The sequence below is a fragment of the Chionomys nivalis genome, chromosome 4, assembly GCF_950005125.1.
Source record: "Chionomys nivalis chromosome 4, mChiNiv1.1, whole genome shotgun sequence".
NCBI lineage: Eukaryota > Metazoa > Chordata > Mammalia > Rodentia > Cricetidae > Chionomys > Chionomys nivalis.
The window spans coordinates 8,343,422-8,358,387 of record NC_080089.1 but is presented as its reverse complement, the minus strand read 5'-3'; the positions used below and the strand labels follow the sequence as shown (position 1 = coordinate 8,358,387).

General features: G+C 40.5%; 1 protein-coding gene across 1 annotated transcript; it reads right to left on the bottom strand.

Moving 5' to 3' along the window:
- Positions 1–2,848: 2,848 nt before the first annotated feature.
- On the bottom strand, positions 2,849–13,459 carry LOC130873243 (macrophage metalloelastase-like). The gene is made up of 10 exons (XM_057767933.1): positions 13,346–13,459; positions 11,985–12,232; positions 10,672–10,820; positions 10,427–10,555; positions 7,558–7,719; positions 7,050–7,173; positions 5,855–5,988; positions 5,230–5,389; positions 3,947–4,050; positions 2,849–3,433 (listed from the first exon to the last, which is right to left on the bottom strand). The coding sequence occupies exons 1-10, from the start codon at positions 13,427–13,429 to the stop codon at positions 3,333–3,335; spliced, it is 1,395 nt and encodes a 464-aa protein (XP_057623916.1). The 5' UTR covers positions 13,430–13,459; the 3' UTR covers positions 2,849–3,332.
- Positions 13,460–14,966: the final 1,507 nt, after the last annotated feature.

Below are 14,966 nucleotides of genomic sequence, written 5' to 3'. Positions count from 1 at the left end.
CAGGTTTAAGATTGAACATGTGTCACAAACCCATAAGCTTTAAGGAAAAGCTCTACAGCATGCACAGGGCTTCAGGTAGGGAGCCTAAATATCAAGGCGATATGGGAAACTGTTAGAAGGCCAGGACACGGGCGAGGGGCTCTTCCCCACAACAAACTTAGAGGTCTGCTAGTCACACACATTTCCTCCTGTTGTTAACATCCTGTAAGATCACTCAGCAGTGACATAGCTTATTCTCCAGTGTGCAAGGAGCCACACAACCCATCTAACAAGAAGAAAAATCCACTTCATCCTTCCCCCTCTTAGTCCTCTGGTGATATGCTACAGTTATTCTTGGGGTTATGTGCAGGCTAGAGGATGTTTTCTTATTTTAGGATTAAACGGGTGTCCTCACACAATTGACCAAAAGGACTTTAAGCTCCAACTTTTGTAGATGTCACATCTCTATTAACTCTTGGTACAGTCACAAAAAGACGTTATTTGGAAGCCTGTAAACAGAAGTTTCTGTTCCACTCAGTCCTGCAGCTTTTCTGTCCCAAAGAAACACACAGATGCTTATATTAGTTATAAACTGTTTGTCCTATTAAATCAGGCTTATTATTAATCAGCTCTTACAACTTAAATTCACCAATAATTCTTGTCTATGTTTAACCATGTGGCTTGACACCTTTTATCAGTGAAGCATTCTCATCTTGCTTCCTCTGTTACTGGCTGGTGACTGTGTCTCTGCCTTTCCTCTTCCCAGAATTCTTTTAGTCTGGTCACCCTGCCTATACTTCCTTCCTGGCTGCTGGCCAATCAGCATTTTATTAAGCCAATGTAGCTCCCCTTTTTTCTTTTCAAAACAAGACCCTGAATCTATTCTCCTTTGTTTAACTTTTTCCCTGATCATTTTCCATAACAACTTATAACCAACACTCTAAACAAAGACAAACATCCATAATCCAATTTTTTGAGAATGTGGGCATAGTCTTGTAGGCTACTTCCTGATGACTGGGGGCACTGATTATCTTATGGGGACCCAAAGAAAATTTAGGATTATGGTCTAGTCCTGACTGTTGTGTTGTATGGTTTTGAATCATCTCAGTCAGCAGTCTTAAGGTTGTTCTGGATGTGGAAGTCAGAGGAAACTGCAATAGAGGTGCTCTGAGACATCGGGTCGTCTGGGCCATCCGTTCCCAGGGGGTCTTCCTCAATCAATCCTTATTTTTCTTAATCCAGAATAAATACACAACCTCTCATTTCCTGTTGAAACAAAAGCAAAACCTCTTCTCTGAGGTAACATATCTTTTGACTTAAGTCAAGGTATTTTCAAAATATGTAAGTTGGATTAATCCAGCAGCAATTATAATCAAATGTCTTTTGTTAGCTATTGTTTCTTTCTCAAAACTATTCAAATACAACACAATAACATACAAGATCCAGATTTTATGTGCATTTTCTATCTTTATGTGGCTGGCTTTTTACTCTTTTTTTATTTTTATTTTTTAATTTTTGACACGGGGTTTTTCTGTGTATCTCCAGAACTCACTCTGTAGATCAGACTGTCCTCAAACTCACAGAGATCTGCCTGCCTCTGCCTCCAAAGTGCTGGAATTAAAGGTGTGTGCCATCACACCCAGCTGCTCTATTTCTTTCTTTTTATTTTTTTAAAGATTTTCTCTGTCTTTTTTATTTTCTTTCCCAAGTCTACATATATTTTTAAACACACTGTAAACCATTTAGAGGCTTTTTTCATCCGAATCTATCTTTACTGTACATCTCTATCTTTTCTTGGCACATGAGTCTTTAATCTGCTAAGCAGTATGGCTAGAAATAAAGCTGTGGCTTTGGTGACTGGCTCGGTCCATTCCTTGGCTTCCTGAGGGTCTAGATTCATGGTAGAAGCATTGGTGGGAGCCACGTTTATTGCCACAATTCTGTGGAGTTTCTAGGTCTATCCTACCACCAACAAGCATGTCACTGACTGCTCATAAACAATATTTAAGGGTTTGGTGACGGTGCCTCTTAAAAGAGCCACCATGTAGTTTTTGCTCCTAACGCTGCGTCACTGACAGCAAACAGAGCCTACTTGGAAAAAAAAAATGGTTACCAAGAAGCTGTGCTTGACTCTTTTCCCATCTAGCTAGAATCCTTTCTTTTAAGATTTCTCAGACTTTATGTGGAAATTCTTACCAAACATTTGGGCACCATTTGTAGATAGACGTTTCTGTCCCACACAGTCCCACAGCCATTCAGTCCCAAAGGAACACACAGACGCTTATATTAATTATAAACTGCTTGGTCTATTAACTCAGGCTTATTATTAGCTAGCTCTTACAACTTGAATTAACCCATAATTCTTGTCTATGTTTAGGCACATGGCTTGGTACCTTTTATCAGTGAGGTATTTTCATCCTGCTTCCTCTGTGTCTGGCTGGTGACTGTGTCTCTTCCTTTTCTCTTCCCAGAATTCTTTTAGTCTAGTCGCCATGCCTATACTTCCTGCCTGGCCAATCAGCATTTTATTAAACCAATGCAAGTGACAAATCTTTTCAGGGTACAAAAGTATTATTTCACAGCAGAAGCCAGAGTTATTTTCAAAATTCATTCTGTTTTTCAAAAAGGACATTAAAAACGAGGACCAAAAGATGACACAGAGGTTAAGAGCACAGGCTAATTCCCCCAAGGATATAGGTTCAATCCCAGCACCCACAAGACTCCCCATAACTATCTGTAACCCCAGTTTCTAGAGATCTGGCCTCTACCAGCACTGCACACATGTGGTACATATACATACCTGAAGTCAAATACACACACATACACACAATATTTTTAAAGAAAAAAATCAAAAACCAAATACTTTCTTTTTTTTTTTTTTGGTTTTTCGAGACAGGGTTTCTCTGTAGCTTTGGTGCCTGTCCTGGAACTAGCTCTTGTAGACCAGGCTGGCCTCGAACTCACAGAGATCGGCCTGCCTCTGCCTCCCGAGTGCTGGGATTAAAGGCGTGCGCCACCACCGCCCGGCTAAGCCAAATACTTTTTAAAAAATTATTTTTAATAAATAAATATCAGTGAAGACAGAGAAGTAATTCTAATTTTCCCACTTGATGGTTGTTAAAAAAAAACAACCTATGGGTGGGTGAACCTGGAGGCCTTTGAAGATATTCGCTCAAAATTAAGAAGAGGATCAACTGAAAAATTTATCAAAAGAGGATAACTTCTGTAAAAGCATTTTTTCTGTGTAAACAGTTATCTGTGGTCTGTTTCATGTTACATTACTGGCATGTAGTACATGGCGAATATGTGATAAGTACTTATTGCACTGACAAGCACCCTTTACTGCATCCTTCCTAACACCCAAACCAGCTGGTACTCTTCATCCTTTTTGTGACACGATGCCACCGGGGGTCATATTCCAGTTGCGTGGCTCCTTGGAAGATGTAGTAGTATCCTAAAATGGAAACAAATTCAATTCTTTAACTCTTACCTTGTGCTCCTTTAAAACCTAGAGCTGTTTTTTAAAGGTAATCTAGACTACAAAAGGTGTGTTTATGATGTCAGTGCTGGGGATCCTTGGCAGTGCACCCTGCTCTGATGCTCCCCTCCAGCAAGCCACTCTCTGGGTGGAGGTCTTAGGAGAGGACACAGGGTCTAGGTCAGGCACACATGGATCTTTAAGGAGGAAAAGGCCAGGGTGAACTCGGATTTGTTTACAAATCTCCGTCCACTCAGTAGGAGAGGATAATGAACAAAACGGGGGTTTTATTCTTGTTAAATATGCCATACAGCTCATCCCACACTATGTGGTCTGGACCACTGCTCTGTGACGCCACAGGCCAGTTTGCTCAGGGTGAAGTTGAACATATTCACAGCACAGGCTGGAGCGCCCTGCACCCATGCTGGATCCCAGGCTGCATTTCTGTACTTGAAAATGTGGTTTCCGATATTTTCCCAGTCTACTTACGTTTGAAATAGAAGACTGCACTAACTTTAGGACCAACTCCTGAGAAGTGTGAGGAAATGAGTCTGGGATAAGTTGGGTCCATGGCCTGTTGCACCACATCATACCTGTGGAAGGACCACAGTGAGGAGATGACGTTCATAACATGAAGCACACGCTCATCTTTCCTGAAAGTGTTCTAAATGTACTGATGAAAACTGCAAAGACCTAAAGTTCGATGATTTTCCCTAGGTTATCACAGGACTCAAAACTTGGACCATGACTCTAGTCAGAGCTCTCCCGGTTCCTCAGTCCCTTCCCATGCCACCCGGCATTGACAAGGGCTTGAAATGTAACAGCCCTCGCTGGCCCAATATCTTAGTTGCCTGTCCTCATTTTTGCAAATCCCTTCTAGCAAGTTGCATATCAATTATTTTCTCCCATGGTGAAAAGAAGGGGTCTTAAGGGCCATGAAATCAACGCGTTTTGAACAACCATGTTAAAGAAAAACAAATAGCCAGGCCCTAGATTTTCATAAAGTCTCTTCTCCTCCTGAGCGAAAAGAAAGAGTCAATTTTCTCTAGACTTCCATGTGACAACTGAACTTGCTTCTGTATTATTTTTCACTCAGTTTAGCTCTCCAACCGTTACTGGCTAGACCCGGCCCTCTGGTATTTAGGAAAAGGAAATACTTTGGTCAGTTGGAAGGGTAAAAGGGAGCCAGTAGTCAGACAAATTTTTAAGAATGTCAAATTACAACAAATTAGTCCTATTTGTCACCTCTCCAGGAAGTTTGATTTGGTGAAATTACAAGTCCTATTTTTCAAACATGGCTAAAGTTGGCAGAGCAATTGCTGTCACAAACGTATGGCATTCAGTTGAAATTAGATGTTGAATTTTAAATATTCAAAAAACATAGAGGTTTTACTCTCTTAGTATATTCTGTTATGTCTTGTGTCAAACATGCAAACGATGTGTCTCCTGACGGTTTTCCTCAGCAGAGGGCAGGGATGATCCCCTTCTTCAGCGTTAGGGAGTGAGACAACCAGACTAGGGGTGGAGTGCATCTGGACTCCTACTGGTACCCTGCCACTCAAAGGGCCGCTTCCTCATTTTGTCTTCTGGGTCCACCAGTTATGGGAAGGAGTCCTGGAGTCCAGACACATTCCAAAATTAAATTATATCAGAATCCCAGAGAAAAGAACCAGGTGGGCAGTGACTATTTTACACCCATAGTCTCTGCTCTCTCTCCCAAGAAAGACAAAGGCATTTGAGGCTTTCATAGAGAAGATGCCATTGTAACTCACCTCCAATACTCCTTATCCGCAAAGAAGAAAACCTTCTGGCGAGATGGGTCGAAGGTGGCTGCATCTATCCTCTTCACTGACGTGGGGAATCCCAGAGTGTATATGCTTCTGGGATAGCTTGGCTCTGGTGCTAAGTTGCTTATTAACCAGTACTTGTCATCTACGAAGACAAAGACAAAGGGCACAGTAGAATTGCACCGGAAACTAAAACTAAAAACACTGACGTACTGTAAAGCATCTCTCTTGTGCAGTGTTCTAATACTCATTTTAATTTTTTTGCTGGCTGGGGCGGGGGTGGGGGTGGGGATGAATCTGAGACTCCATCGTGGTAAGCAGGTTCTCTGTCACTGAGTAATATCAACCCACCATGCTTTTGTTCTCACTCATTTTTTTACCTCCTGTGGCTCTGTGGTTTGGATACGTTTAAGTGCCATTTTCTTATATTTCATACATCTATCCCAAAGGCTGTGTATATTTCTTGTATAGTTGAGCTTTTATATAAACTGTTAACTTATCATTTAGAGACATGATTACGAAGTCTAGAGTCTGTTTTTAGTATCTAATTATAAAAAGAGGTACCTTTTTCTACTGTGTTCTCAGTGGCAGAACCAAGCATTGGCGTTACCTTTAAAAAGAAATAGTTGATTTCTGCTTTCAATTTCATAAGCAGCTTGGATACCAGACGGGACAGTTGGCCACATGGAAGAAATTGACGTGATATTGGAGGCTAGACTCCCAGGTACTGTCCACCAGAAGAACCTGACATGAAATGCATTTAATATATGTGAAAATTGCTGTAGACTCCTTCAAAATACAAATGGGAACTTGTGAAATGATTCAGTATTGATTCTCACACTTTATTCCGTAAGTGTCTGTATGAGAACACCCTGAAAGAGAGCCTTAAGCAATTCTGGCAGTGACACTGATTAAACAGGAAACCAAAATAAATAAATAAATCCAGAGTCTGGACTCCAGGGATCTAAGATTCTAGTATAGTCTCCCAACTGGTTAGGTGGTTTTGTAAACGGAAGAAGTTGCTGTTTTACAATCTCAGGAGCATCCATCCTCCCTCCCACACATTAGCTTCCCAATTGACCTCCCCCAACCCAGCCTCTGTCTCCATCTCTGCTCCAACATGGAAACTGTGTAATATATACATAATATATAATATATATATATATATATATATATATTAATGTGTGTGTATGTATGTGTGCATGTGTAGGTGTTTGTGTATATGGATATGTTTGTGTACATGTGTGCACTTGAGGTGTCTTCCTCACCCATTCCCCCTTATCATTTGAGACATATGTTTTATTAAGCCTGGAGCTTTTGGATTCAGTTAGACTGCTTGAGACTCCACAAGCCCCAGTGAGTCTGCTTTTCTCTGCTGCACACTGGGATTTCACAGTCCGTGCAGCTGCCCCTGAATGTTTCTATGTGGGGGTGGGGATTGACCTTAGGTCCTCTTGTTTGAACATCTTGTCCTTTGCCAGCAGACCCATCTCCCCAATACCTGATACCACATCCTTTTCAACCTGGGCTTCTCCACTTCCTGTCTTTTAATTCCCCAGCCAGATCCTACTACAAATTTAATTTTTTCACACATTAGCTTCCTAGTCACACAAACAGTATCACAAAATTCTCTAGTTCAAAACATCTAAGATCTCTCCAAAACTTGAGAACCAGTCCAAGTTCCTGCCACACAAATTTGATCTACATTCTTTCAAATACCTTCTGGCAACAAACAAACAAAAACAAAAGCTACCAAATCTTACCCCACAGCCTATAGCATTGATTAGATAGGAAAATAACCATACCAGTCTTTAAAGAAGAGGATTTTATCTCCCACTGTGGTGACCGCATCAAAGCTCGGGCGCTGCCGGCAGATCGTTGGCAGGCGACGCTCAGGACGCATCGTGGGTGGGCTTCTTACTGGGGCTCCTAAAAAGACATTTTGATGTTCAACTCTGGGAATTCTGTAGGAGGAATAGCTATTCTTTTTAAATATTCTGTTCCTTAAAGGAAAATACAAAGCAGTCATGTTTCCTATGAACTTCATGAGAAGTATGCCCCGAGGTCTTTGTCCCTCTTAGTTACAGCATCACAGAAGAGAATACTTGAATTTACTTCCTCTGGAAGCCCTGCCAACAGAGCAGTGGTGGCACTGTTAGGAAACGTCCCAGATATGAGGGAAAATGAAGACAGGGTCTGTGTAGCTTATCTCACAGGGTGTGCAACAAAAGAGTAAAATTTCCACATATAGATATGAGAGATTGTTCATAAAAATGCATGGCACTGTATGGCAAATTATGAAGTTCAGCTTACCATAGAGGGATTGAATTCTACTTATGTCATCATCAGAGAGGCGGAATGTGTTGGGGTCAAGGAAACCATAGCTGGGGTACATGATTGAGTTTGGATTGTTGGAATGATGCAGCCCCAAGGAATGGCCAAGCTCATGAACAGCAACAAGGAACAGATTGGTACCTAAGAAGCAAGAAGGTGAAAGAATAAAGGTGTGGGCTTTATCACTTTCTATTTAACTCACACGAGAAACTATACATGTTTATAAGGTGCCACGTGATGTTTCGATGCCTACACTTATTGTATAATGTTCAAGATAAGGTATGTACCATGTATCTGTGGTAAAAATACTCAAAATCCTTTCTTCCAGCCTTTTGAAGCAAATAGGACACTGCTATTGTCTACAGTTGTATTGCTGTGCCGCAGTTTCAAGACTAGGACTCCATGCTCCTAACTGTGACTTATTACCAGTGCATCAACCATTACCCACCCAACTCCCCTTGCTCTTCTTCATCAGGTACCCACAATTCTGCTCTCAACATTTATAAGATTAACTTTTTTGGTGTGTCAAGATGAACAAGATAATGGGGTACTCATCTTCCTATGCCTGACCTTTTACATGTGGTCCGGTCCCATCCCCGTGAGAGGAGTCCAGCCTTAAGTGGCTGAATGTCATCCCATTGTGAATGTGCTGTGTCACGTGAGTGCAGGTACCTACAGAGGGCAGACGTTGCTATCTTCCTGGGGTTAGTGTCACAGGCCACTGTGAGCTGTCTGACCTGGGTCCTGGGAATAGAGCCCAGTGTGCTATCTTAACTTCTGAGCCATTTCTCCAGCCCATTGCCTTGTCATTTGAAAGGAAACAATACATCTAACACAGTAGAGGACACATTTAGGAATCCTTTACTGATTTTCCTGCGTTTTTAAATAGCCTTTCTCAGTCTCAATGATGTCATTATAGGCTAGGTAAATATTAGAGCACTTCTCTGTCACAGATATTTTACCACTCTGTGGAAGTTTGAATCCCCACTTCTGCGTTCAAATAAAAATGTCTGAAAATGTTCCTTTGGAGCCAAAATTGTCTACAGGTATGGATCATTTTATTGCCAGACAAATGGAACATATTCTGGCATGAATCTTCATAACACAAATCATAGGTAGCTCACATTTGGTAGCTCACATTGCTTCTAAATCTTAATTAAATGCCGGGCAGTGGTGGCGCACGCCTTTAATCCCAGCACTCGGGAGGCAGAGGCAGGCCGATCTCTGTGAGTTCGAGGCCAGCCTGGTCTACAAGAGCTAGTTCCAGGACAGGCACCAAAGCTACAGAGAAACCCTGTCTGGAAAAACAAAAAACAAAAAACAAACAAACAAAAAAAATCTTAATTAAAGCTTGTGTCTGTTGTTCTAACCACTCAGGAGGCTGAGACAGTGGGATTGCCTAGGAATTCAAGATCATAATGTTTTGAACAATTAGCTCCATTAGTCTTGGTCTTCAAACAAGACTTTCTGTCTGTCTGGTGCTTCTGTTAGGTTGCATGTCCTTTTTGTTTCTTAATCAAAAATATCACTCAACACTGTAACAGAAACTCAACAAGCACTGATCAAACTCTTCAACACTGGTTCAAAACAATATGTCAATACTGGATATGATACTCCATGTCTATATCCCAACTCAGAAAGATGATGTGAGAGGACTCTGAGTTCAACGCCAGCCTGGGCCACATATATAGAATTTTCAAAAAAACCTTTTTAAAATTATAGACTCAAATCAATTTTAAGAATAAGACCACGAGCCAATAGTACATGCTTTTGTCTCCGTTTTTGCACAAACTTGCTTTTGCTTGGTCTCTTCAGGAAAGAGCAACTTACATTTCTAGGGTCCTTTGGGATTCCAAAACATTCTCACTTGATGAATAGTTTACAAACAGCCCCAATATGACCACAGAAAAAACTCAGACATATGGAACCTGTCTGGTTTAGAATGTATAGTTCAACAAGTACTGAATCATGCATGATGTACCTCTGCGGTCTTCAAAATGCCCTTATGAAAAACTTGATAAGTTTTAGGCTGTGTATCAGAGTCAAAGCTGTAGGCTGTGTGTCTACCTTCCAGGTAGATATAGTATATATGAAAATATAGCTTTACATCACATGAAAAATCAGTGAGAGAAGGTATTCAGGGCAGAGTGACTATATTCTTGAATTTCTCCCTATGTTTTCCACAAGAATAAATTGTATAATTGAGAATTTCCAAAAGATATTAGAAAAGCTATTGAGATGGTGACTTAAATTTTCTTATACTATGGATTGCCAATAATAATAATAATAATAATAATAATAATAATAATAATAATAAGTTAACCTCATTCCCAATTATCTGAATGGGATAGTGAGTCACAGTCCCATTCTGAAAATGGTATCCCATGATGATGCAAGGCTCCCAGACTACAAATGAGCCTGTACTTCTCCATCAGGATCTCTAAAGTTTCTATAAATATCTTTCCAGGTCATCATGAATCTAAGAAATTGTTAGTATATAATCAATCACAGAATTGTTTGCCATTAAGTTTATAGATTTTACTGGTCAAAGTCCAACCAGAAGCTTTTGTCTTTCCAGGAGTTAAAAGTATGGAACGTCCCATATGATCTCGGTGGTTCTTAGAGTTGGTCTCTAACATAATCAAACCCAGTAACTCTGATTTGCAACGAGGAAAAATTGGACTAAATGTATGAAGTCTTTTATGTGATTTAGAGATGAGCAATCAGACTATATTATTTAAGACTATAATAGTTATTTAAGACTATAAAAATTTGTAAGAATGCATTCTTGCAAGATCAGGACCTATCTTAAATCTAGTTATGGTTAGTTTTCCTTTTTTTCTCCTACCTTGAGAAGAACTTTTACTCCAGGTTTCTGCCACATCAAAATGTGCATCACCTTGAATGCCAGGTCCAGGGTAAAAAGCATGGGCCAGTACACCACCTTTTCCATCGAAAGCATTGCGGTCTCCATGCGCTTTTTAAAACAAAAGAAAGTCAATAGTTAGCTACACCTGTCAAAAGGCATGAGAGCTGCACCTGGTGGCATCACACAGTGTGGTGAATGATGCTGCCACAACACAGGTTGTGTACCTCCAAATGCAAAAAGGATCATGATGTCAGCCTCGCCTTCATAAATCTTCCTGAATCTCAGAAGACTCACATCACTCCAGACTTGAAAAGCTTTCTGAAATGCATAGTCAACATCCTCACGCTTCATGTTAGGAGTGTAATTAAGGATTCTGTGTTAGAGAAAGATAGAAAAGCAAGCATGACACCACTGGTTAATTTTGTCTTTTCTAGTCTCTCCATTCTGCACCCACACCTGAAGGAAGAATGTCTTCACATACTGACAGTCCATGTAAAAAATACTCTTTTGGGCGGGGAAGAGGCAGAAATCTTTAATAATTAAATAAATTAATTAATAAAAAAAATACTCTTTTGAAGTTCAAACCATTTTTTCTTCGGAAAACTATTTTATCAATCCAAATATATTTTAGTTTATTAGATAAATTACTGGTAATTATCGTGAAGGATTTAGTTTCATAAACACAAATACCCATTGTGCCCAAATTCCATATTTATCCATCTTTAATATTCTACATACTTCTCCTGTCTTATTTGTATTCAATGCCGATCCATTCTCTTTGTTTGCAGCTTTTCTGCTCTGCTCTGAACTGATTGACTAGCAAATAACGGCAAGTCTTCCTTTAAAGAACAGCTCTCCTTATAGAGACAATGAATTATGTGTATGTGGGGGGGGGTGCCTGTGTTTATATACATGTTCATATGTGTGTAGGTGTGAGTGTAGTGTCTTTTTTTTTTTTTAAAGATTATTTATTTATTTATTTATAGAACATTCTGCCTCCATGTATGTCCGCACGCCAGAAGAGGGTGCCAGACCTCATTACAGATGGTTGTGAGCCACCATGTGGTTGCTGGGAATTGAACTCAGGACCTCTGGAAGAGCAGGCAGTTCTCTTAACCACTGAGCCATCTCTCCAGCCCATGAGTGTAGTGTCTAAGTGCATGCAGAGGCCAGAAGCTGACTCAGGTGTCATCCTCAATCACACTCTAGTTTATTTGTTGAGGCAGAGTCTCTCAATCAAAACTGGAGACCCTGATTCTACTAGTTTAGCCTGCCCTGGGCCTCCCCTATCCCTGTCTCCTGTGTCTGTACAGCTTTTCCGTAGTTTCTAGGGATCTGAACCCAGATCATCATGGTTGTGTGACAAGCACTTTCTCCCCCAGTCATCACACCGGCCTGGAAACAAGGAATGCCTTCGTGTTAACACCGCACAGAGGCTACCCTCAGCCTTAAAACTTTGCTATAGCTAAATGTTTCAGGTTTCTCGAAGCCACACGCATGGGAAAGAAAAATTCACTGGGTCAGATGCTGACATTACCTGTAGGTGAGGTGATGCTTCATCCATATTGACCTCAATGGCACTGCGCCACGATGATGTACGTCAGACACTCCACAGCGAGGGGTGTGCATTATCTTCAGAGTAGGCTTGTCCAGCTTCCCAGTTGCTTCGAGCCCAAAGAACTGCTGCATTTCCTGGAGTTTTTCTTCTAGGATGTTTCTCTTGACTTTTGATTTTAGCATTGAAATTCTGTCCTCATCAAAGTCATAATATTTTTTCAAGTACCTCTGAACAAAACACAAGTAATGAACACAGTTACACTGTACACAGCCAGGTTTCTGTTGGAGCCCTGCAAACATGGTCATCAGTACACTGGTGCTCCTGAACCACATATCTTAGTTACAACCTACAATATTATGTAGACAATCAATTATAAGAAAGAAATTTAACTTCCTAAAATATTTAATCATGTCACAAATAATTAGTCTGATTCCCAAGAACCCAGTGGTAAAGCTATTTATTATTCTGCTTCTTCAGACTTGTGTCTGGGGTTTTAGAAGCCATTTTGACATCCAATGTATAAGGGTACATTGTAAGTGGCAAGATCTTTGTTGTTAGGGTACTTAAATCATTTTGGTTGGCATTGAAAGTTGACTTAGCTGGGAGATGTAGCTTAGTGGCAAAGCACTTGTCTAGCATGCTTGAAGGTTTGGGTTTGTCTCTGGTATGGGGGAAAATCTTGACACAGTGGAAGACTTGGAAAATTCAAAGTAAAAATAGTGTTAGAAAATAGAGCCAAGTGTTGAGCCAATACAGAAGGGCACCTGAGGCCAGGAGTTCAAGACCAGACTGGACAACACAGCAGACCCTGTCTCAAAAAGAAATGTGTGCAATTTTAGAAAATAAGAGCTCAATTTTCTTAATTATAAAAAGTAAGATTTTTCAAATCTTATTTTAAAACACTTATGAATAAACATGTGAGATAAGTGAGCATAGAGCGAGCTTGCTGTAACTATTATGAGAATTTAAAGTGGCTATATAGATTAAGCCGTGTCCAAATCCCACATCATTAATGGACATTAAATTACAAATGAAAGACAAAATGTGGTAGAAGAGAAAACACAGCACTCCGTCAGAAATGTGATCCTATTATATTGAGCTAAAATTACTTACCCAAAGCTTTTTGTAGACAGCACAATTATTCACAAATTTAATAATATTCTTTCAAAACAATCATTCATTTTGATATTCCTCTGTGAAAAAATGCTTAAAAAAACAGCTATCTATGCCGCTTTTCAAATCAAATCATACTTTCCAAAACCAACTTGCAAATTCAGTAAATACTGCAAAACTTACAACATCAGTAAACATTTGACCAGTGCAATCTTGTTAGTACTTACTTTAGCAAATTCTAGTTCATTCTTGGGAACGACCACAGAGGCAGAAACCTGTAGGAGCACAAAGAGCATGAGGAGGACCTTCATCGTGACTAGCTCCTTTCAGCAGAGCTGTCTTCACTCTGCTCCCTCGCTGCAAGTTCCCTTAAAGTCCACTTTATATAGCCCTCTAGACCAGATCTGCGAACCTTAAATCCTCGGAGTGACTCACAGTTGTTATCATCCCTTGTTTTCCTCCAGGATCATGTGAACAGTGGGTCAGAGTGTCATCTAACTAATCACTCACCTACGTGTGTCTAGTATTTCTTCAAAAGGATCAGTGAGCCTGAGCTACTCATTCACAAGCACAGGTAAGACCCAAGAACAGCAAATCTACCAAACACACACGACAACTCCGCTAGTAAAGTTTTGGAAAGCTTGATGTTGTCAATTCTCCCTTTTGATTCTTTCCTTATAGCAATTATAGATGAAGTGCCTTCAAGGAAATTTTTTAAAAAATGTGTGAAGAAAAAATTTTGCTAGAATATACGATTCCTCTATTTGTTTAAAACTTTAAACCTTTGTTCAAACACAAGAGAAAGTTTGGGACAGCAGTGTGCTTTGATACTTGCTCTGTGTGCACGCTTAGGTTCTTATGTGGACTGAGATTTTCAGACACTAAAGCAGAAACTCAACCCCAGCTGGATGTCTGCAAAGATTCTGAAGCTCACTTCCTCCTCTCCCATGCTGCCTGGGGTGGGCAAGAGTGGGCAGCCCGATTGCGGCACTGGCAGAGTGTAGGGAAGACTTCCCTCTGCAGCCTCGTCATCTCCTCCTAACCCCGACCCAACCGTCTCATCTGCTCAGTTCCACCTCTCAGTCGATGAAGCATTTAAATAAAGGAAACATTTGCCAAACAAGGAGTGAAATTCCTGAAGTAGAATTTTGGAATGTGAGTTGTATGGACAGGCTACTGTTCAATCCCCTTTAATCCCACCAAGCAGCTTCTAGATGAAGAGTCTAGCACAGGGGTGAACAAACGGGTTGTAATGTAGACACTACTCCTTCCAATATGCTGGACGGGGACATGATGGCTATTTCCTAATGTTAATTTTTATTCATTTTTAGGGGCCTGTGAGATGATTTGGTAGGCAAAATAAATAAATAAATAAATAAATAAATAAATAAAAAATGCTCCAAAACCTGACGACCTGAGTTTGATCTCAGGAACCCACACGGTGAAAGGTGAGGACGGATGATTGAAAGTTGTCCTCTGAACTTCACACGCTTACTATGGCATGCATGCACTCACAGAAACATATATAATAAACAAACAAATATTGACTTTTAGGTTATCGTGCAAAACAGCAGATCCAGTATGGCTTCTCCATATACACGTGTCCTATGTCTGCTCACCTTTGTTTCCCTTTCCAAAAGACGTTAGAGGTCTGGACTCTCCTCTCCTCAGACAGAAAGAGAAGGGACCCCACCTGCCACACCACACTATCCCTGTATCCTTGCCAAATACCCCTGCCTCTTTCCTATTCTGTGGCTGGATTTCTAGGTGATCCATTTGAAATGGGGACAATACTCTTTAACCTCCTGTGCTATTGTGACGGGGGGCTAAGCACTCTGGTAGCAGGAC